This window comes from Pyxicephalus adspersus, chromosome Z, assembly GCF_032062135.1.
Source record: "Pyxicephalus adspersus chromosome Z, UCB_Pads_2.0, whole genome shotgun sequence".
In the NCBI taxonomy this organism is placed as follows: domain Eukaryota; kingdom Metazoa; phylum Chordata; class Amphibia; order Anura; family Pyxicephalidae; genus Pyxicephalus; species Pyxicephalus adspersus.
This window is the reverse complement of record NC_092871.1, coordinates 35,477,019-35,500,970: the sequence shown is the minus strand read 5'-3', so window position 1 is coordinate 35,500,970 and position 23,952 is coordinate 35,477,019. Positions and strand designations below refer to the sequence as shown.

The following is a 23,952-nucleotide window of genomic DNA, read 5'->3' as shown; positions in this document are numbered from 1 at the left end:
GGTCCCCATCCCTTCCATCTTTGCTGCCACACCAGAAGAGGCTGAAGGGGAAATTTGCAGCTTCCTGGGATAGTTGGTCCATATCCCAGGAACTGTGGGCTGCTCCGTGTGTGCATCCCTGAGATTTTCACCAAGAGCTTTCCTATAATATAAAATACTGCTTAATCGCATGTATGCACACTTTTTTTTTTTACACCACCAGATCCGTGTCTGCGCAGTGCAAGTTCAGGTGATGTGAAAAATAACTAAGAAAGAAAAAATGTGGCTGTGCATGTTCCTTCCAGTGCTGAACCTAAAGCGACGTACACATTTGCAATAATTATCGTTAGAAAACGAACGGCTAACGTTTATAAATGAATATTTTGAACGTTCCTATTGTGCACAATTTTGTACATGTTGTAACAGTACGATCATTCAAATATAATCCACCAGTAATGTACACACGCTAGATACGATCGTTTGAACGATGCAGGAAGTGACATGTAAAGGAGAAAGTGTATCGCAGAAACATCCATGATCACTGAACGACCGAACAGATAGTGAGCGATCATCGCTCAATTAAATCTGCCAGAACAGTTGTTTATTTCCAGTGACAATCCTCGTTCGTTGGCGTCGTTTGTCAGTCTTTGTGCATTTTTTTTGTTAACAATTATCGAACGATCGGTCATTACTTGTTCATTTCTACCGGTAATTATTGCAAGTGTGTATGCAGCTTTACGCTTTATTATCGGGTCACCAAGACTCCCCTGACCCCTTGACGCACAGACACCATGAGGCCTCTGAAGGTGCCTCCATGACTTGCCTTCTTCCCAAAGTGAATTCTGCTGCCAGCTTTTCAGCATGTAAACTTTGTTCACTAAACCAGCCATTCACAGGTTCTAAAAAAAACAGACCTGGCAGCTTTCCTCTATTGCAAGGTCCATTTCTGACATGTGTCCATTGTAAGGATGGACAAAGGGTCCATGTGGTCACTTGGACTGATTTGAGACTTTGATGCTCTAAATGTTCTGAAAAACAAAAGTTGCCTGCACATTTATTACATTAAAAGCTTTAGTTTATTAGCCATATCACATACAGTAGCGTTGCCTCTTCATCAACCTAAATCCACAAAAGAAGTTTGGGTAGTACTTTGAAACAATATATGTATATCTATAAAATACATTCCTTTAATATTGTTTACAAGGGACTATGGGTTCCTGTGTGCAAATGTACCTGGAACCTCTGCCCTTTAAAGGCAAAAGGGTGGGCATACCAGTAATAATGTAGGCTTTTTTATTATTATTTATTCCTTCTAGAGGTTGCTAATTATTGCATGACATTTTAAGGTGCTACAGTAGCACCAGTAATGGGTGGGATATATAACACAAGTGAACAGTAAAACGTGGGAAAGCGCTAAAAAAATTGCTCCCGCAGCCCTAGAAGAGCTGTGACATGTGTTCTGTATCTGTAGCACATACTACAGCTCCTCTAGGGCTGCGGGAGTAATTAGGGGAGCGGAGCTGTAAGCATAGCAGAGCTCCGCTGATTGCTCTGCTCACTGATTGGCTGAGGAAAGGGAAATCCTGATGATGCTTAAGCTGTCATCAGGGTTTTCCTATTTCTCAGCCAATCACAGAGCACTAGGGATGAATGGGGACAAGCCCCTCCATTCAAGTCTAGTGCTGAATGGCTGAGAAACGGAAAACCTCAGCCAATCACAGAGCACTAGGGGTGAATGGAGAGCCTTGTCCTCATTTAACCCCTAGTGCCCGGGGATCCCTCACTGTCAGGAGGATTCCCAGGGCTGTGCTCATGTCATGATTGCAGCCCTGGGATTCATCCTGTCATTGGGATAACCTGTAAAAAAAAAGTTTAGTTACACCAACACACACATTTAATAAAATAATTTAACATTAAAGCCTTGTCCAATTTTTTGTACACATATTTTAACCCTTTCAGGGAATATGTAGGGGTTTTATGTACCCCTGTACGCATTCTCTGAAAATTTTTCTCTGAAAGGGTTAAAAATAAAAATTTTATAAACGCTTATGTAAAATCGCGGTAAAACGCGTCATAGGCGTTTATAAAGATTTTCAGCATTTTAAAGTCAAGCTTTACAACGCTTATAAAAGTGGTTTTTAAAACTGTCCATGTAGACCCAGCCTGAAGGTGATGTGTTGGAAGCAGGAAAAATGGGAAAGCGTATGGATCTTACTTTGATAAGAGCCACATTGTGATGGCTAGATGACCAGGTCAGAGCTTCCACAGGTGTGAGCAAGCAACAGGATCATAAGCACCCAAAGCTTACTGATGTGTAGGGGAGAATAGGGCTTTGGTAAGCCTGCCGGGTCTAATTTCACAGAGGAGGTACTGTTGCACATATTGGTGAAAAATCTGATGCTGGTTATAAGATGGGTATGGGTCGTTGTACCTGCAGTCCACTCAAAGCACCCATATGCTAAAACTAGACTATAGAGCAAAAGAATAAAGCATGTCTTTTACATGTTGTTGGCCAGGTGCCTGTGCATCATTTACCATGGGAAGGAATTAAAGCAAATGCACTATGGGAAGAAGGCAAGCTGGCATATACAGGGTGACCTAAACGATCTACTGCTAATGTCTTGATGTCAGAAATCACAGGACACCTTTGTGGGGTAACACAAGAGGGACCTATCCAATACAAGGCAGGTAGTTTTAATGTTTTAGATGACCAGTTTATGTAGTGTTAGTTTATATGGTGTTATATATAAAGTCCCAGTGTATGCTATTTACATATTTTGGTTAAAAATTACAATTTATAAAAAAAAAAAAAAGAAATTACAATTCATACATTTTTTTTACTTTACTTTTTTCTACTAAAAACAATATACCATTTTTTTTGGTCTGAGTCCCCAATGGAGAGATTTCTCATCATTTACCAAGATACAGTACATACTGTATGAGATTTAAAATTTGACATGGGCATTAACCCTTTCCCACTCTACCCAAACAGAACAAACCATTTTGGCAAAATTAGAGATTTAAGAGTTCAGGACACTCAAAGCATGTTACTTTTTTGGGATAGATACTGGAGATATGAACTGCCTATTCTTAGGACTATGCAGGTGAATCAGTCTCTTTGCTAAGGATGAGAGTCATCATACCAACATTTTGATCTTTCCTAAGAATAACTGATTAAACATGTAACAGGAAACCTATAATAAAAGAAATATGGAGGACACCATTACTGTCCCTTTTTTCCATGATATGCTGGGTGCCTGTTTGTCATGGTAGTAAGCTGACTTTAGTTAGGAGTTTTTAGTGGTGAGTTAATTCTTTGTATAAAGCATGAGGAATTTCTGTTTTTTCTCCCATCGTAAGAGGAAATTTAAACAGGAGGATTCCCAGAGCTGCATTCAGCCCTGGAAATCCTCCTGTTTGTGAGCCCCAAGGCACTACAGAATATTTAACCTCTAGTGCCCGGGGATCGCAGAGGATTTCCAGAGCTGTATGATGCAGCACTGTAAATCCTTCTGTTCGCGCAATCCCTGGGCACAAATGTATAATTTGTAAGAGATACTTATATTACAATGTCAGGAGGTTCTCCTGTGCTGGGCATCTTCTCAATGATTGCAGCTGTCACTGCGTTTATTGAGAAGAGTGTGCGATCACCGGGGCACTTGAGGTTGTTTCACCTCTAGTGCCTAGGGATCGCAGAGGATTTCCAGGGATGCATGATGCAGAAGGATACTGCTGTTCAGAAGGATACATGATCTTCATTATCAAGTTATTATTATTATATATACTTACACATTTCCTGATGAAGCCTAGCGGCGAAATGCGTCGGGCGGAATAGAGACCTGTAACATTCGCTTTATGTCAATTTTGAGTCAGGCAACTGATTGTCTAGCTTTAACAGGCACATCCCTGGGCTCTGGTTTGCTCAGGGAAGCCTGGTTATTATGTGTTGTGTCCTTGTATACCATTTTTTGCACATTGTGTTTTTTTGCTGTTTTTACTTGCATACTTCTGTGTATGCTCAATACAGTTGATTGATTTTTGCTATTAGAAACCACTGTCTTTCTCTTTTTTTTATATAAATTTAGTGCAATCTTACCTAACTATATAAAACTCAAATCTTTTTGCAAAAGAAAAAAAAAACATGTAATGTACATGATAAACTGTATGGTGCTAGTTGTAATTGCAAGCACCCAAGTTTTTATGCTTTTATATGGGTGTAATAAGTGCATGTTATTTCATGCACGGAGGTGCATACATAAGTGTCTTTGTAAACATGTTTATACACAGCCCTAGGAATTTTCCATTTATTCTAAGGCACAGTTATTTTGAACATGCTAGAAAGTCAGGTACAATTATACCATTTATTTTATGTGAGAGATACCATTTTTTGTAACTTGTAGTTAGATCTCAACATAATTCAGTGACCACTATTAAATCAGTATAAACCAGGCATATGTTAATCATTATGTACTGTGAAGTACCTGAAAACAGTTTTGGCTGAAGCTCCCTTTCATGAGATTCTTAGGTCTACAGTAAATCATTATGAAATTCAATATGGTCAATAATCATTTAGTAAAAATTGCTTTCTTTGAAAAATGACAACAGAGTACCCTTTACCCCTGGAGAAGTGTCATTACAGTAAAAATACAGAATAGACCACGTCAGGGGCAAGTTGTAGCCAACACTATATAAAAAAGCTAGATATGGTTCTAAATGCACAGAAAATGACTGGCTACCAATACATATTAACCCCCCTAGCGTTCTAATTCTGTCATTTTTTGATGCAAAAAGTGATCCTATTTTTTTGGCGTAGAAATTTTTGTTTATATTGTGGGCCTGTAATTCTTAGGATTAACTCCCGGGTATAATTATTATATTTCGGAGAAGCGCCCCGCCATCACAGCGGGATCGTGAAATCGCCGCTGGAGCGCGGGGATAAGGTAAGAGGGACCCTCAAAGGTACCCCGAGTGTGACTTGGGATTACCGCTTTTTGCAATTTTTTCCACCCCGTGTCACACTCGGGAATACCGCTAGGGGGGTTAATACCATAGAGCAGTGTTTTTCAACCAGGGTTCCTCCAGAGGTTGCTCTGCCCCTCCAAGGGGTTCCTTAGGCCATGAGCAATTTGAGGCTCTCCGTTCAGGTTAACTGATACCAATGATCTTTTCCATATGTAATGGTGACATTCTTCCCAATGGCCAGCAGTGTAAAAGGCATTCTTCTTACTGACCACCTTACTGTGAGCGGTGGATATAGCAATTATAACAGGGGTTCTCCAATAAAAAAGGTGAAGAAAGGCTGCAATAGATTGTTGATCCAAGGACCACTGGACTGGGCGGTAAAGATCTCTCACTAGCTTTAGATTGTGTCAATGCAGGTTTCTAATATATATTTTGTCTTTTAGTTGATCTCATTGTATTGTTTTTCAACCTTTGTACTCAAAAAATATTTAGAAAAGTAGGCATACTTTGTTTTATAATTTATCTAAAAGTGGAAACAGTGACATTTCTAGGAACAAAGATTTTATATCTGGTTCTGCTCCTGGAAATTCAGGATGGATAGTAGCTTTGTCTATATTCCAGATGCAGCTGCATACATTAGCACTGTAGCCCAAATGGCTTTTTTTACTCTTGGAAACTATTTTTATCACATTGTGAATACTTTCCTTTCGATTTACTGTTTAGCTTCTAGTTCAAGTAATAAAGTATTCTAGAAATAGCTTCAAGTGACAGATTAATAAACTCACAAATACAAAAAGATTTATTAATAGCCTTCTGTGTCCATTAAAAAAAAAAGAATTTAAATGAAGAGACCTGGCTTAAAAAGTTTACATTTAACAACAGCAATAAAGTACATGCAGTTTGTGGTGCCTCAACATCCTTGTGTTACAGGTTGAATAACAGTAAGGGCCAGTTCACATATGCGCCATGTAGACTCATGTTATATACCGCATGTAGTGTGATGCAGTGATATTCATTCCTAATGCACCCAACATACATTTAAGGTGCATTTAAGTATGTTGCAATGCATTAGATTGTTCCCTCCATGAACACCTGGGTACCAGGCCTTTGGTGCCATCATAGATATGAAATTTTCTCTTGATCTGGATTACCATTACCATCTTACATTCGTGACTAGCTATTCAATGACATTTAAAGCTAATAGCAATTTAATGCCAAGTTCTTACCATTCTGAGCATTTTGACAGATGTTTTCAGCATTGAACTGGATGTTCCATTCAGTTTTGACAGCCTTCTGTACAGTGATAATCTGCCTATTATTTATGTATGTTGTGTTTTGCATAGTCAATGGCTGTTTCTTTCTCAAAGAAATCAAACAACAAGTTCAATACAGAGCGATCCAGGTAACATGAAAGTCATAATGGGCAAAGGCTTTCTAGGTCAGGTTACATCTGTTGCAGAACACACCATGCTATATCCTCTGAATAATATCCACTGATATCTATGATTTTGTTTTTCATGATACAAAAGTGCCACTAGGGGGAACCTTTACAAAGCTCTCTCTATATATAGTCTATCAAAATGTATCTAATACAAAGGGGTTATTAAAAGAATCTTACATGTTCTAGCTTACACGTTCAATCAATGTTATGTTCTGATATATCCTAAAAGCAATTTAAAGGCCTGGTCCTCTCAAAAGTGGCCTTTAAGCTAGAAACTTATATAGAAATGACTCTAGTGACATGTGCCTTATAATTCTTATCACTTTTTTGTTACAATCTTTTTTATTGAATAGTGAAACAAAACATAGCTTGTACAAAAGATAACACATACAGAGATCTAGAGCCTAACGGCTCGCAATTGTAAGATACCAATACAAACCATATGACAATTAACTTAAACATAGCAAAAATAAAAGTAAAATGGGGTCCTCCACAAGATTGAGCAAAACAAAGAAGGACAGTAGAGAATAACATGGAGGGGGAACTCCCATAACTTAGCTTCTTGTATTGCCTGAATTAGAAACCCCATCAAATATCAGGACATCAATTCCTTTAATACCCTTCAGGAACTCCCAGTAACACCCGGGAATGTCAGCATTGATGCCAACTAAAGATTATGGCAAAACATTTAGCCCAGGGACAGATTTGGGGCAGGGCAAGGGGTAAGGGGGGGGGGGTTCCGACTGGCCTTCCATAGAAACAAGTCCTAAGTGCAGTGTAACCTACTCCCAACAGAATTAACAGCACTCCAACACTCCGCAAGGCTTATTACCACATTGATTTAAATTGAGGAGATTCCTTAAACCAGTCCCAAGCCAACCAAGTCAGCTTATATTGCTCTAGCTTATCCTCATCCTCAGCTATTAATCTTTCCATATATTGAATTTTTTCCATTTCCACTAGCCAAGTAGTGGGTGCCTGAGATTGTTTCCATTTACGAGGTATAATTGTTCTGGCCGCTGTGAGAAAGTGACGGAGCACATCCCTCTTGCACTCCTTAAAAGACCCAGGAAGAATGGACAGCAAGGCCATTTGAGGGGTGAGCTTTAAGTTAGAGCCTGTCACATTATTGTAAATGTCTGATATTTGATCCCATAACCTGCGAATGCCAGAGCAATCCCACCAAATATGTAACAACGAACCCCGGTGAGAGTCACATCTCCAGCACTTGTCAGAAATCGAGGGAGAAATCCGATGAACGTCTGTGGGACATACATACCACCTGGACATAATTTTATAATTAGTCTCTTGGGCCTTACACGGGAGAGCCATTTTATGGGTCAACACAAACGCCTTTTCCCACTCTAGAGGTGAGATAATTACTCCCAATTCTTTCTCCCAATAGCTCGTAAAGGTGGGAGCCCTGGTAGCAGATAACCCAATTAATATCCCGTACACTTGAGAGATAACATGGGTCGGCCTATTTTCAGAACGTAGTAATAATTCAAATGCTTTTAGGTTCCTCTGTGTAGGATAAGAGTTTAAAACTGAGCCACAAAAGAGGATAATTGGAGATATAAAAACCAAGCGTTCGGCATCTGCTGCACCTCGGCGTCCAAGGAGGAGAGGGACGGAACCCTCCCATTCTGTAATACACTACAAATCTGCCTATGTTCCTCAGCCGTCCAGGATAAAAATTTGTCTACATGCATTGCAGGATCAAAGGAGGGATTATCAAACAGGGGGGTCATCGGTCCTGTTTTAGAGGACACATGGCCCCCCCTAACTAAAATGTCCCACTCCCTTAAAAGATCAAGAGTAACCCTTGGGAGCGAACGGAGTGTATGAAGCCAAGACCTGTCTATCCATAACAAGGAGCGGAGGTCAACAGGGGATAAAATATACTCCAGCCCGACCCAGCTCTTCCGGTCTTTATTATGAAACCAGTCTACCACCCGGGTCAACAAGGCCGCTCTGTAATAGCATCTGATATCCGGGACTCCTACCCCGCCTAATGCTTTAGGTCTAGTAAGATATCTAAGAGCTATTCTGGGGCGTTTCGAGGTCCACAAGAACTTTCTGCACAACTGCTGTATTTTACTTAAAAAGGTCTGTGACAAGTGGATCGGGATAGTCTGGAAGACAGAGTAGTTTAGGTAAAACATCCATTTTAAGAGTATTGATCCTAGCGAACCAAGAGAGGTAAGAGATTATATCTCCCCAACTCCACTTTTAATTTATCCAGCACTGGATCATAATTATAGCTGAACAATTTATCTGGGTCAGCCGTTATAAAGACCCCTAGGTATTTGAGCTTCTCAGTACAAAACCTAAACTGCGTATGAGTCTTAATGTATTGGACCTGGGGAGGAGAGAGTGATATATTTAGTATCTCAGATTTGTCGAAATTCGCTTTCAAATTACTCAACATCCCAAATTTTTCAAACTCCTCCAAGATCGCCGGCATAGAAGTTTGTGGGGAGGATATATACATTAGGAGGTCATCAGCAAATAAGGACAGCTTGAAATGGTGTTGTCCAATCTTTATCCCTTGTATATTCTCATTTGCCCTCAGAGCCACCGCCAGATGTTCCATCACTATAGCATATAAGAGGGGGGACAATGGGCAGCCCTGTCTAGTACCGTTAACAATAGAAAATGGCTCCGACAGGCCCCCATTAACCCTCACCCGGGCTGTAGGGGCAGAGTATAATGCGGGTATTCTAGCCATCATCAAGGGGCCTAGTCCTATCTGGCGTAACGCCTGGTACATAAATGCCCAATTTACTCTGTCAAAAGCTTTCTCTGCGTCTACTGACATTAGACATACCGGGATTTTAAATAGTTTAGCGGCATGAGTAATTAGTAATGTTTTAAGTGTATTGTCTCTGGCCTCCCGTCCATGGATAAAACCGACCTGATCCATATGGATCAGATCCGGTAAATATAAAGATAATCGATTAGCTATTAATTTAGAGAAAAGTTTGGCGTCCACATTAATTAAAGAAATTGGTCTGTAGTTTGAGCACACTGAATGGTCCTTACCTGGCTTGGGAATGACAGTGATATGCGCCTCAAGACTTTGAGTAGGGAAAGTATTTTCACTAGATATAGATGAAAACACCCTAGTCATGAACGGGGCTAAAGCCTCGACATAATTTATAAAATTTGGGCGTGAATCCATCTGGACCTGGGCTTTTTCCCGCAGGAGTATTCTTAATTACCGCAGACACTTCGGTTTCCGTAAATTCAGATTCCAAGCTAGCTGAGACTGCCGGGTCTAATTCCGGTAATGCAGTGGAAGCCATATAGTCTTGGAGGGAAATAGAAGAGTGCGGTGAGCCTCGAATATTATATAACTCAGCATAATATTTTTGAAACACCGACAATATTTCCTGCGGGAAGGAGGTAGGGACACCTGTATGGTTCCGTACGTGTGGGATGTAGGTAGCCGCCGGCCGGGGGTGGAGCCCCCTCGCCAAAAGACGATCTTATCACTTTTTTAATAGGGGTTGATGAGTAGAGAAGTGATGGCACTATTAGAAACTGAGCACAGGCATAAGTGTTACTGTTCAGCTGATGGTTAGGGTCAGGGTATTGTATTGAATAGATTTCGGGTAGGGGCAATAGGAGGTGCACCTAAAATGTAACCATCTATACAGATCATTGGTCTGACTTCACTTTTAAATGCTAGAAAAACTTAAGGCTTGGTGAAACATTTGGAATGAGAGGCTTGCACAGCAGTGGATGTAGCGGGGCACTGGGAACTCTGGTAATTATCATGCCACTAAAAAGAGAACAAATGGCAATTCTTTACCTAGGACTAAAATAGAAATAGGAGCATAAGATTTCTAGGATGTCTATAAACAGTATGGCTATCAGGATACGGGATCACATAATTTCTCTACTTTGTATGTGAGTAACGCATCACAAAAATAATACACAAAAGATCAATAGAAAGAGCCATGTCAGGAGAAATTGATGGATGAGGTTTACATTTAAGCAGGCTACACATCATTGCTGCAACAATTCTGCACTCCACATTCCAGGGAATTAATGTTTTGTTTGTGCCATACTTTTATGTGTTCAGTTTGTTCCAGCTGGAAGGTTTTTGATTGCTTGGTTACTAATGGCATTGCAGGAGTACTAGGAAGTTCTCTAGGAGGTTTTTGTTTTTTATATACAGGAATGTACAGATAATCAAAGAAATGAACATAATGTTAAGGACTTTATATTAGCCAGAACATTGGCACATGTAACCCTTGATTTGGCTGGTGAATGGTTGGCCCAAGTGCTATCAGAGTTCCCCTCAAGGTCTGGTTACTTGTTAGGATACCCTTGAATGTTTAAGTAAACTAGACTTGTATGCACCAAATGACCACTTTTTAGGCACTGTCCATAAACATCACAATGTTTACCAGTAGGGAGAAAAGTGGTGGAGAGAAGCCTGGCAAAGTAGAAATTACAGCAGTCAGAATAGGTTTTAGAATCAGACTCATTGATGCCACCCCCTACAAACGATATTCTAATTTCTTCTGGTTTCAAGCAATCACAAAAAATCCCACATAACCCATTATAAAGATCTTGGAATATTAATTTCTGCCTTTTTCATCAAAGGTCCCACAAATAAGTTACACTGCAGGCATCCTGATATGATTTCTTATTGAAGGGAAACAGAACTTGGTCTGATGAACATGATTTACCTACAATGTATCAACAGGAAACTAAAATACACAACTCTGCCTGGATGATGATGAGAAACAGAAGGAAGCCTGAAAGACAGAAAGGAATGCACTTACCATAGATTGTTGGAAAGCAGATATACAACCTCTCATTCCAACAATACTGGGTAAAGTAATGTGATTTTAACATAGTTTTCCTGGGATTAAAGAAAATCTGTAATAGTAGAAATGTGAAGAAGTTTCTGAAAATGCTTGATGCCCGACTGTCATTTACACATAAATTTACTAGGTTAGTGGCTTAAAGTATACCTAAACTCAGAATTTTCACTTTATATAAAAGGGTAGACAACCCTAACCAAACGAGAATGAATGGGAGCGCAGAGCCTCCCGGGATACCTATGCCAGCTCAAAGACAGATCCCAGGACGACGCGGCACCGGATGGAAGAAATCTCCGAATGGATCGACTGCCCTGCAGTCTTTTTGTTTTGTTGTAGGTTGTTCTTGGGTTTTTTCTTTCTCTTTAAATTAGGCAACATTGGGGAGGCTGTGACCAAAGAGACAACATCTCAATACCACCAAGGTTGCTTGCGTTATTAGTCTATGCCATGAATTATAACAGCAAAAGTGACATCTTAATTACTTTGATGCTTGAACAGTGGTGAAAAACAATTAACCTTACCTGGCGGTATGATTATTTTAGTATTTTTAAATGTCAAATTGGTACATTTGACATTTAAAAATACTTCTAATTTTAAATTTCCCACTGGTCCCGCCCCTCAACGCACACACGTCGCATGCCCATCCAGCATCTGCATATCCTAGCGCAGGGGACACAGATGTCGACCGGCATTGCTGCAGGACACTGCGGGCTCGTCAGGACCAGGTAAGCCCTCAATTCCACTCCAAATTTGTCTCGGGGTTACCTCTTTTTGTAACAAAATTTATCCCTGAGCCACATTCAGGATTACTGCCAGGGGGGGTTAAAATAAGTGGTGGTAGATGGGCAAGAGATCACTTTGGTCTGATTGGGTCACAGCTCTCATGTTTGCAATTAGGAGGTAATTACACATATGCTTCAGACATGATTTGAAAAATCATTTTTAGTTATTTAATAAAGAACAAGAAAATTGAAAAAAGAAACTCAGATGCAACTAACACTCTAGGTCAAGTGTCAGCAACCTATACTATCAAAAGAGCCATTTTGCCCCCTCTTCCACTAAAAAAAATAATCTGGAGCCGCAAAACATATCACAGCTTATAAACTTTTAAAAGTTTTAATCTTTTTAATTTTACCTGTTACAACAACAGAATACAACAATCAGAAGTGCAGTGTACATGTGTAGGCCTACTTTGAAAAAAAATAAAAAATGACCAGGTAACTAACTAAATTACCTGATTCAGCTATACATTTTCCCGTTCATCATAACCACAGTGTAAAATCATCAATTAGCAAACACTGGACAACTTAAGTCAGCCTTTCTTGAAAATTTTTACCATAGAGAATCTCTTATAATAACTTTCAGGTACCAAGGGAACCCCTAATTTGAATTACTATATCTTTAAAGTATACAGTATAGTAAGGCTATGTGCACACATTAGCCTTTTGTCATTGGAAAGGATCTTTCACAATCCTTTCCAAAAAAAAAAAAAAAAAAACTGAAAGATGCTTGATTCCCCTTCTCTTGTATTGTTGTTTGTTGCCCATCATTTGTGGATCTGCAAGGATTGATCCATGATCGATGTTGTACACATGTCAGATTCTTGTTCGATATCAGCCCTGAAGCGATAATTGGATGAGAATCATTTGACGTGTGTACGTAGCCTTACGTGCCAGTCTTAATTTGCTGGGCAGCGGGAAGAAGGTCACCCTTACAGATAGCCAAAATATCTTTGTGCCTCTAGGGTCAGTTAAGGTGACACCAATTTGCTCAAGGAACCTCTAGCAAACTCTGGAGGAACCCTGGTTGACAGACTTATGTAAATATAACATTGAACCAAGGAAGTGGAGTCACCTTTTAGACCAGCAGTTGCTAACCAGTCAGGGGAAGGACCCCGCTGGGACTGTGGGCAGGTTCTGGCATCATGACGTTACTCTGTCACTTCCCCTTGGAGTGACACACAGCTCCCCGTGCATGTGCAGTCTGGAGTCCATAAATTTAGTGGTGCGTGAGGTCCAAAAGGTTGGCAACCACTGTTCCAGATTATACATTTTAACAGAAGTACATTAATCACAAGATAATAAATCTCTTGGCAGGTTTAAATCTTTACATGAACATAATTCTACAGGTTTATTCACACTTTTGCCAAAAATGAATTAAAATTATATTTAAAAATGTTGTGTACTAAAATGAATTACTCATGAACGCACACACAAACATTTGCTTTGAAATGCAACCATTTTATTCCTCTTTGCCTGAATCCACATGTATTCATCTCATCCTCAATGGAGGTAATAGTCCTGAGAAACACAAGCCATACAATAAAGACACACAAAAGGCAGCTTTTTAAAGGTCATAAAAAAAATTGTTAAAAGTGAAACTTTGTAACAATTCAATACATTAAAATATGCATTTATGTCCATGACAGATTCAAAGCCGTTCTATATGAACCATCTACTTTTGGAAAATTACAATAAATAATTAACAGATAGCAAAAAGACTCAAATTTTGTGATATGTTCAAAAACAAACAAAAAAAACAACATACACAACCATAAAATTGTTTTTTTCCCCCCTAAACATTAAAGTGGTCCCTTCATGGCAGTGGTAAATCAATAAACAAATCCCTCAGTGAACGAATATTGGTTTGGCTGCTTTTCTGTGCAGAATAAAGAGCACCTGTGGTCACACATGGCAATGGTAGCCAATAGAAATATATCAGAGGCTTAATGTGTCCGCTGGTACTTCAGATACATTCATACAAACTAAATCATCGAATGGTATGACTGCTTTTTGGTGTGCAGACAACAGGTGCACTTTAAGGACTCATCGGCTTTGAAGCTACAAAATGACTGCAAAGGATTTGCTCCATCCAAAGCTTACAGCTGAGTGAAAAGTCCTAGGCTAACAGATGTCAGCAAAGTACCTCAAGGACCATTTCCTTCATAAGCTTCTATAAGACAAAAGGGACGAGTACACAAGACTGTACTTGGGTTTGATCTTTTATTGTAGCTAAAGCAGCAACTTGCAGATTGTGTCTGCAATATTGTAGCTGCAGTAAAGGGTTGAAATATTACAGTATTCAAATCTGTAACTTTCCCCCCAAAGCCTCGAAAATTTATACTTAAGAATAATAAATGTGGGAAAATACCTTCAGAGAATAGCACTAATACTTTGACGCATCAGACCCATAACTGGAAATGTAACCAAGCCATAATTCTACCTAGAATTCTCAAAATATTTCTTCTAAGGAATTAAGGCCCCAGGGTGTTTATGCGGTACTAAGGAGTGCCTACTATACATCAGCGAACCTAATGCAGCTTTGTCTGGTGCCAAAGTATAGATTGGACAACAGACATTGCTCTAAGAGAACCATATATAAGGATAAATAGGTTTATCAAATGAGCAAACATATCATTCCAGTAATCGGGGAAGTTGATTGTGTCTGTATATGGGACAGACTATGAATTTTTATAAAGGTGCAGCAATGATCAGCTGAGGTATGGGAACCCTACCAGATAGAAGTCCTTAGGATAAGGATAGGCAGTCTCTGCTGGTCAGCAGACAGGTTTCCAAGGATTGATATACATGACTACAGCCGCAACTGGCTTTTAACTTGTTTCAGAACAAAGCATTATACTGAAATACAGCCCCAATACTCCACCCAATTAACAACACAACTCAGAAAATATGTCCCATTTCAGTAACAAAGAAGTAGAAAAAAAATATTTCTATAACTCAACTTTAAAATAGTAACAATACAAGACTTGTCTGTAGATCTCCAATATACGTATGATTTTAAATAAGCTTCAAAATAGACTCTTCCTAATAAATAGTGTAAGATCTTAAAAAGGAACGTGTTCTGCGGCTAGTTAAACAAAATGTACATAGCAGTTCAACACAATTAGCAGTTCTCTGCTGAAAAAAAAGTGCAAAACACATCTGAATAGAGAATATTTTTTTTTTTACAGCATAGGAAGACTAACTGTGGCTCCATCAAACTGCTGCTGAGCCACGGCAAGGTATGATGGGCCAATGATTACAATGACAGCAGTGGAGGAGCTGCAGCTAGAACATTCCTGTTTACAGTATTTATAGATTTCACATGTAAACGACTAACTACAACCAATGAACAATCAGAGCCAAATCTAGAGAAAATTAGGAAGTTGTACATCAATGAACAAGAAAAATCAATGGGTGTTAGCCAGCACTGCAGCAATCCCTATTGGCTAAAAATGATCTTCATGTAACACACACATATAAATTCCAGTCTATATACAAAAGATGCATCATTCATAGTGATCCAGCTCTCTCTATAGCTGACATCATAACTTTCTGCCTATCTTTGGAATATTTTGGTTTAGTAGCAATAATCTCAATCATCATACATCTTAAATAAGAACAGTCCTCATGTGTAGGTGAATGGAATAATACAAGTACATACTATTATAATAATAATAATAATAAAAACAAACAAAAAACAGACAATGTACAAATTAAAAAGAAATTTAACATGTCAGTTCTGTCATTTCATTCCTTTTTAAAATTGTATTATTCTTTGGCATTGCCAACTAAACCAGATTAATAAAAAAACAGGACTAGAGCCTTTTTATTTGTTTACGGTCATTGGGGGGCTTAGGTTGGGCATGCTGGAGGCTTGCAGAGATTAGCAATTCAACCACTAAAAAAAGCAGCATATTGTCCTGAATTGCTCTACTGCTATGATTTTAAATAGCCAGGTACAGCCAAACAGACCTCCATTCAAATAATTTCTTTAACAGTGCTTCAAAACTAGATAAAGATTGTCAGAATGGGAAGTACATCCCTGCAAATCCACATATTCTTCAATGCCATGCATGTGAAGGCCTGGGAGCTAGTGATCTTCATTAGCTAAAAGAACCCTACAGGCATCAGATGATTGTTGCTGGAAATATTCTTTCATAATAATTTACAGGTACAGATGAACACACAGCGCTGTTCTATTCAATGGAATGGGAGAGTGAGCAGCATCCCACTGTGCTCTGCTTCATAGGAAGACGCAGTGGTAGTTCCCAACCGGTCATTCTTCAACCCACTATGGTGGGTTGTTGAACAATGTCAGGGGACCACTGTACACAGATTTTCATCTGAGATGAGAATGATTGTTAATCTTGGGAGACAATCATCTGACATGTGAACCTGTTTCCCTCTGCAGCAGATCACATGACAACGCCTTGGCTTTAAGCATGTGGCAAGCACTGAAGGAAGCCTGAAGCAGCATTTTCTTTAGGAAGGTTAAGTATTTTGTCCAATAATTTATGCATGCCAGACAAACTGTTACCATAAGTTGATAATAAATATTTGAGTATAGATGAACATCAAGGATATAATGGCAGTGTGCCACATTTAGTATAATGAACTGCAGGAATAATAAATGTGCATGAGAGTACAGTAATGGGATATACTTTACATTCTATGATATGCTGCATTTTAAAGCAGACTATATAATTCCTGACAGGAATACCTGACCCCCTATATTGCACAAAACGACTGGTTTGTTATAGTGCCACAACCATAAGAGTGGTTTTGTAGGCTGATCAGAAAACAGAATACACCTTTATTGGTGTGACTGGATAAGTCATTTTCATGGTAGGAAAGCGCAGAAAAAAGGAAAAAAGTCTATGAATTGTATACTGGATAAGAAAATGTGCTTCCAAATACTGAATGTTGTAAGATTTGCTTGTAAGGCAAGCAAGTGGGTGAAAGGTTCTGTCTTGTGCCTAATCCAAGTGTCAGTACTGTGTGTAAGATGAGCTGCGGGGAAGAAAAAAAATTCACATTCAAGGGTACATACACAATGGTATACATACACACCGCTCAGAATATAAGATTTAAAAGGCATAGGCCAACAATAAATACTTTTCTGGGACAATCCAATTTTAAAAAGTTACCACACAAAAAATTACCAAATAAACCCAACCTTCTAAATACAGATTATTCACAGGAATGTACCAGAATGCAGTGTAGAAGTACCTGATAATGCCAAGTCTATCATTTGATAGTTTTCATATACTGATGCATATCACCATTTGGGAAGCAGATGAAGCACATCAAATAAAGAAACAAGATCATGTGTATGTACCCATAAATATTATTGATTTTCTAACTTAGCTGTATGTCATTTATTGTTGAACTGACCTTACGATCAAAAAAGTTGGGTTTGGTGCAAAAGTGTTTTTTTTGTTCAACTAAATAAACTTTGAGTAGTTTTTACTAAATTTACGTGTGCGACAGTGGTTTCACATTTAAGTGCAATTCAGGCAAAATAAATACAAATTTCTTCAGTTTAAACTGCACAAACATGCATAGTCACAACTTTTCCCACACAGACAATTTATCCAGTCTGTAAAGAGTTCCCCCTTGGTTTCTGAAAAGAAAAAAAAACAATATATAGAAAAAGGACAAACACAACCCCCGAACCCTCAGTCCTCTTCAGCCCTGTGTCCAATGTTGTCATCCATCTATTTCCCTCCATACATCCGCTCAATATCAGTTAAATAGTGATTTTTCAGTTCTTTTCGCTTCAGTTTAAAAGCATCTGTAACAAGCCCAGTTTCTGGGGTCCAAGGGTCTGGGCTTAGTCGTACCTTGATTGGGATTTCAAAGCGTTCCAATTTCACTGCAACACAATGCAAACCAAGTTTAGTATAAGCCAAAATTCTGGCTTACATCCTGGACACAGATTAGTGATTTTTCTTGAAATTTCCTCAATTTCCTGAATTGATTTAAACTTTCCTATCCTAAAATAAGACGTTATGGAGTTAATCTGTAGAGCCCAATTAGAATTTGGTGTATTGGTCTAAATTGAAGTAATATAGGTTTTTTAAGGCTTTTTATTTAAATGAAGAGGTTGGCAATGCGCCAAAACATCCAAACAAAATGCAGCACACCACAACCTATGAAAGTATTTACCTTGTGTTGTTGTGTGTTCAGATGCATGAATCTATACTGCATCACCTGTGTGTATTGCTCGAATGTCACCCACAGCTTGTATTCGAAATGGCTTCACCAGTCTACCACCCTAACCTGGGTGGGGCCACATAATACAGAAAAGGGTTTAATATCCCCAAGGCTATTCAACAAGGTGCTGGAATCATTTGCCAATGATTTTGGTCCATATTAACATAATGGCATCACACAGGTGCTGCAGATTTGTCAGCTGCTCATCCATTATATGAAGTTCAATTATATGAAGTTCCACCACATACTAAAGGTGGATTGAGATCTAGTGACTGTGGAGGCCATTTGAGTACAACTCATAGTTATGTTCAAGGTCCCATGGAACACTGGTTGAGAAACACTGTTTAATACGTAGATATGTAATATTGCCTAAAGACAACACAATTTAAATGTCAAACGTGGTGAATAGGTGACAGTAGAGACATCTATACTAGTTTGTTATAGGAACTTGCGTATCATAAATATGGAGTAAAGCGGAATACTTTTGGAACTAGGATATATATATATATATATATACACATATACACATACATACACACACATACATACACAGAAAAAAAAATCTGTACTTTTACTGTTTAAGAAATCAGCACAGTCAAAAGGTTTGCAATGTGATCACACACTTGTGTCATAAAATACACCAAGATGACCCCTGAAAATGGTGATATGTGATTATCTAGAATAGTTATTGAGGTTGGAAATGATCTCCAGCACACAAGAACAGCTCCAGTCCTAGTGGACTATGTGAGCCATAACCTCAGACAATTGTATATATTTTAAAAAACATTATTTACCAGTATTTTTGTTTCATACTCATGCTTACTATATGTTTCAGATAAAAATGTCTACAACTAGGTACAACATATATATGAGCAAACTTTCACAGCTTGGCCCAAATCTATAAATGTTTACATGTTTTGTAATATATATATATATATCTCCTAGCAAGCAGAATTAAAGGCTTAATTAATCACATAGGATGGAAAAAACAGGATGTGACTTACTTGAACATGCTACCTCTTTAATCTCCTTTAATACTTCTGCCTCCATTGTGGGATTGTTACAGATTTCCTCCCAAGTGCCTTCGATCCTTTTCTGTTGTGCTAAACCAGTCAGCTTCTTCTGATTAGGAACGACAAAGCTGATCACGTACGACTGGTGACTGTAACAGGATACAAGGAAGATTATCATTACCACGGGCACATGTAATCAACGAATGAATGAAAACATTTCCCTTAGGAGATGAACAAGAAGTGTGGAACATATAATTATAAAATATATTAAATACCAAGCATAAATTGGTATTTAGGAGTATGAAATAAAAATGCAAAGCATTAACACTATGGTGTGAAGAATTACTTAACTGATATCAATAAGTAAATTCAACCAGCTGAAAGGCAGACAAATAGGAAATACAGGGGAAAATTTGGAGGCATTGCTCACAATAGCTGGAATTTAGTTTAGTCATATCTTAAATCAGGTTAAAAATGGAAAAAAAAAACTGTTACACTTACTATGCTTACTTCCATAGTAACGTTACCCTGTTCAATAGTAAAGTACCAACATAAGAAACGCTCAGATAATTATGCCAACTTTTTGTCTGAAAATACTGCATATACACAATTTGTACATACAGACCCTTCTTCATACAATACCATAATAGTATTTTCTAAAATACACACTGGGGCAGTAGGCAGTAGTTGTGCTGCCCAACCTTAAAGATAAATGGACCTTTTCCCCTGTAAAAAGCTTGCTCTCAGCTAGTGTATCAGTAAAAGTATGGCACTGCTTTACACCCTTAAGCTCTCCTGATAGTGACAGGAGTATGCCAAAATTTGACATCTGGGTAGGGACTGTGTCAGGCTGCTTCCTATCGAATAATGGCCAGCCTGACTTGTATTCAACCACCTTCTGCCAAAGCGTAATTTTTCCAAAGTACACTGTCTGCTGTTGGTCAGTATCAAGAAATCTGAAAGATGGATGAAAGGTACAGCATAACAAATGTATTTCTGTTTAGAAACGTTACCTGTTAGCATAGGCACAGATGTTGTCAATAAGGGGACAGTTTTTCAAAGCAGCTTCCACTTTGCCCAGTGACACATATTCTCCTGCTTGCAGCTTCACCAAATCCTTTTTCCGGTCTGTAAAAAAAATACAGATCCTAAGTTATCAGGCCTGAAAAGGATAGTCATCAAAGTATAGATGAAGCTAGGTGACATACCGATAATCTGCAGGCAGCCATCAGAGTGGAATTCTCCAATGTCTCCTGTGCAGAACCACCTCTGTCCATTCTCATCCACAAAGAAGTCTTCTAGGTTCTTCTCTTCATTTTTAAAGTAACCCATGGAAACATTTTGCCCTCCAATGACAATTTCTCCTCGTGGATGTGGCTTATCTTGATTAGTATAGCCACCTGCAAGATGATGGACAAAAATAGTTCAAGATGAGGTATATGATGTATGTTTGAACCACAACAATAAAAACAAACAATAAATAGATTGTCATTAAAAAGTTGATCCAAAATCTTAAGTCTGAAGTATAGGAGGGAATCAATATTATTTACCAGGATTTATATAGCGCCAACATATTATGCAGCGCTGTACATTAAAAAGGTGTTGCAAATGACAGACAGTGACACAGGAGGAGGAGAGGACCCTGTTTAGAAGTGCAGGCTCCAGAGAATTTATTATGAGTTATCATGGAGAATAGAATGCATGCAAGTTCACAATTTATTGGCTTTATGCATATTCTTCGTCAGTGAGTCACTGGATAAGAAAAAGATGACCGCTAATTAATTTGCTTTCTCACATGCAAGATAGAAGTAGGGTAGGTTCTTCAGTCACTACGTGCTTATGATGCCCACCTAATTACTGGCAAAGTTTGCCACTTTATGGAATCTATTATGTTGGGAACACTCACCTTCCACCCAGTCCCTAAGTTTGATTTCACAGCAGGAAAGAGGAGCTCCCACTCTTCCAGTGCTATAGTCTGATACTGCAATAAAAACAAAAATTATTAAAGTCTATATAAGATAAGCAAAACACCAGATAAACAGACAAAAACATAAACACTAAAACTTGATTGGAACACTGTCATATGCCCTGTCACCATTTCAGTATGATCCTCTGTCTAGGAGATCCTAAGCACCAGAACCTCTCACACCTCCTGACAGGTTCTACAGTTATGTCAAATGTAATGTCAAATGTTTTCCCTTCATAGAAACTTACACATGAGTTGTGCAACTTTACCATAATACACTAAGTATCAAGAATCATGTAATCATGCTTAAAATATATCCTGTTCCTTTCAAATAACTCAGAGTACAATTGTAATACTTTGTGAACTGATGTGACTTCTATGAATCTCATGTGGTACATGAAGAATAAATAATAGAAATCTCGAAGGCAGTGTGGTAAGTCAACCAAGCTTATCTGCACATTAAAAAAAACTGAATGATAACAGCCCTGACACATCATTGTAGTTTATATTAATACAGGTTTCTGTCTAACATAATCGGCACAAAGTGCTAAAGCCCCCGAATGGCTAGATTTAATTGGAATATACATGTAAAAGATAAACCTAAATTGAGTAATTGTATCAACGTAATTTCTTTGCAAACTTTTGTAACTTTATGTACAAGGTGGGCAGTAATATTTGCTCACAGGCTCTGCTTTCAGTTAGCCGAGGCGTGCAATGATTGTGCTTTATTGTAAATTGACATTGTTAGAAGGAACAAATCTTCTAAACAGGTTTAAAACATTGTGCTCTTAATCATCAATGAAACCAGAAAAACAATTTAAGGGCAAAGTTCAAAAGTTATTAACACAATTTACATAATTCTGAGAAATATAAAAAGCCTGCAGCACACCCCGTGAGGCAGGAAGAGATATGTTTTTCCTATGAAGAACTAATATTAGATTTAGGAAGCAGTTATGACTCACAAAACAACAGAGTTATTGTTTGCCAGTTGTTAGTGTCAATGCCCTACAGAGGAGTTGTGTTTACCTTCCGTAATGGTACCAGCTCCACAAGTTTCTGTTAAACCATATCCCTGACCAACAGGACAGCAGAAACAGATATTCATAAACCTTTGAGTCTGTGGCGACAGAGGGGCACCTCCACACAACATCATACGGACATTCCCTCCTAACAACGCCTTTACTTTTTTGAACAGTATCCTGAAAGAAGACCAAATTTTATGTTATTATGATTCTTTCTTTTTTAAATTTACCTAAACTAACATCCAGAGGTATTAAATATTACAGATACCATCCTATTTTAGAATCCTTTATTAAAGTCTTAAAAATATATTTTCTGTTTATAGTGTCCAAATTCATCTACTATGACCAGTTTGAAAAATCTTGAATGTATGTTGCCATATCTGGTCACTCCTTTTCATTCCATAATTGACTAGGTATGCGTCAGCACAGCAAAGCTCAGCTGCAATGATGGAATGGGACAATACATTTTCTTCTTAACAATGTGCACAGTTAATTGTGCAAACAGACACAGTAGTAGTTACAGCTTGCAATCTTAGCAGAGCCTCACATTAAAACAATGTTTTCCCTATAAGGAACCTAACTAAAAAGGACTAATAAGTCAGAGTATAATATTTTTACTAGACTGAGTAACAATCAGCTGTATTTAATATAAAACTGTGTGTCAATACAGAACACACAAGTGGCAAATTAAACATTAATGACTTTTACATACACGTTACATAATGGTGCATCATATCCCTTCTTTATCTGCTCCAGTTTGTAATCATAACCAAGCTTGAACAGTGTTCTCTGGAAAACATTCATTTCTTGTACTTTGCTCATGACATTCTTGTAAATGCGATCCATAATTTCCTAAAAAGAGAACAATAACATATTACAGAAAGAACTGGAAGTACATGAACATTTAATACACCCATTAAAAAAACTAAACCTAAAAGACTAATTAACTAGGTAGTGGGAGTATGCAATAAGGATCTGGAGAGCAGGGAGTGGTTTAAAGAGTAGTTGACATTATGTTGCATTTACAATAAATTTTCTTTACTTCTCAGTAAATATTAGTTTATATTAGCTGTCCGAAGAGTCCTGAATGTTTTAAGTGTATTTACACTGCTCTTTTTATTGAGGAAAGGAGAACTCAGTCCTATTAGAAAAGGATAGTTGTCCTTTAGATAGTCTAATCTCCCCCCAGAACAACTACAACACAGATAAAAGATGATAATTTAGGTAGTGTTAGCAAGAACTGAAGAAAGAAAAAAAGAAAAAAGGTTCTGGTTATTTACAAAATGCTACTGTGTACATTCTATATCTCACAGACCAAATGAGCAGAAAACATAGGTATACTTACAGGCACAGCAGCCATTAGTGTGGGCTTCAGTACTGTACAATCTCCTTTGCTTCCTTTCTTTATTTTACTAGACTGCAAAAAAATACATATAAAAGAATTGTTACAAAACAAAACTAGTTACCTGAATGGTCTAAAGACACAAGAACATACAAGTCAGTTCAAACAGTATCCTAGTTTTCTATACTTCAGAAACTGGTCACACTTGCGAACACTGGTCTTCACATACTTCAGAACACTGGTCAAATTGCGAAGTTCGACCTAAAAGTTCCTGGATTGCATTGCATCCCATGCAAATGTACATAGTGTCCGAAGTATTTATTTGTGGGTAGAGGGCATACCTGAATAGGCAAATTATCTGTGGAATCATAGCGATCGTAATGTTTCA

General features: G+C 38.2%; 1 protein-coding gene across 8 annotated transcripts in view; it reads right to left on the bottom strand.

Moving 5' to 3' along the window:
- Positions 1-13,442: 13,442 nt before the first annotated feature.
- ACSL4 (acyl-CoA synthetase long chain family member 4) overlaps positions 13,443-23,952 on the bottom strand; it is a 47,823-nt gene continuing 37,313 nt past the window's right edge. For all 8 annotated transcript variants that reach the window (XM_072430114.1, XM_072430110.1, XM_072430115.1 and 5 more), the window contains 8 exons: positions 23,568-23,639; positions 22,935-23,074; positions 22,227-22,399; positions 21,141-21,215; positions 20,443-20,634; positions 20,248-20,362; positions 19,226-19,383; positions 13,443-17,880 (listed from right to left, as the gene is read on the bottom strand). In XM_072430114.1, coding sequence (XP_072286215.1) covers positions 17,723-17,880; positions 19,226-19,383; positions 20,248-20,362; positions 20,443-20,634; positions 21,141-21,215; positions 22,227-22,399; positions 22,935-23,074; positions 23,568-23,639 — 1,083 coding nt within the window. In that variant the 3' untranslated portion in view covers positions 13,443-17,722. The remainder of the gene's footprint in view (positions 17,881-19,225; positions 19,384-20,247; positions 20,363-20,442; positions 20,635-21,140; positions 21,216-22,226; positions 22,400-22,934; positions 23,075-23,567; positions 23,640-23,952) is intronic.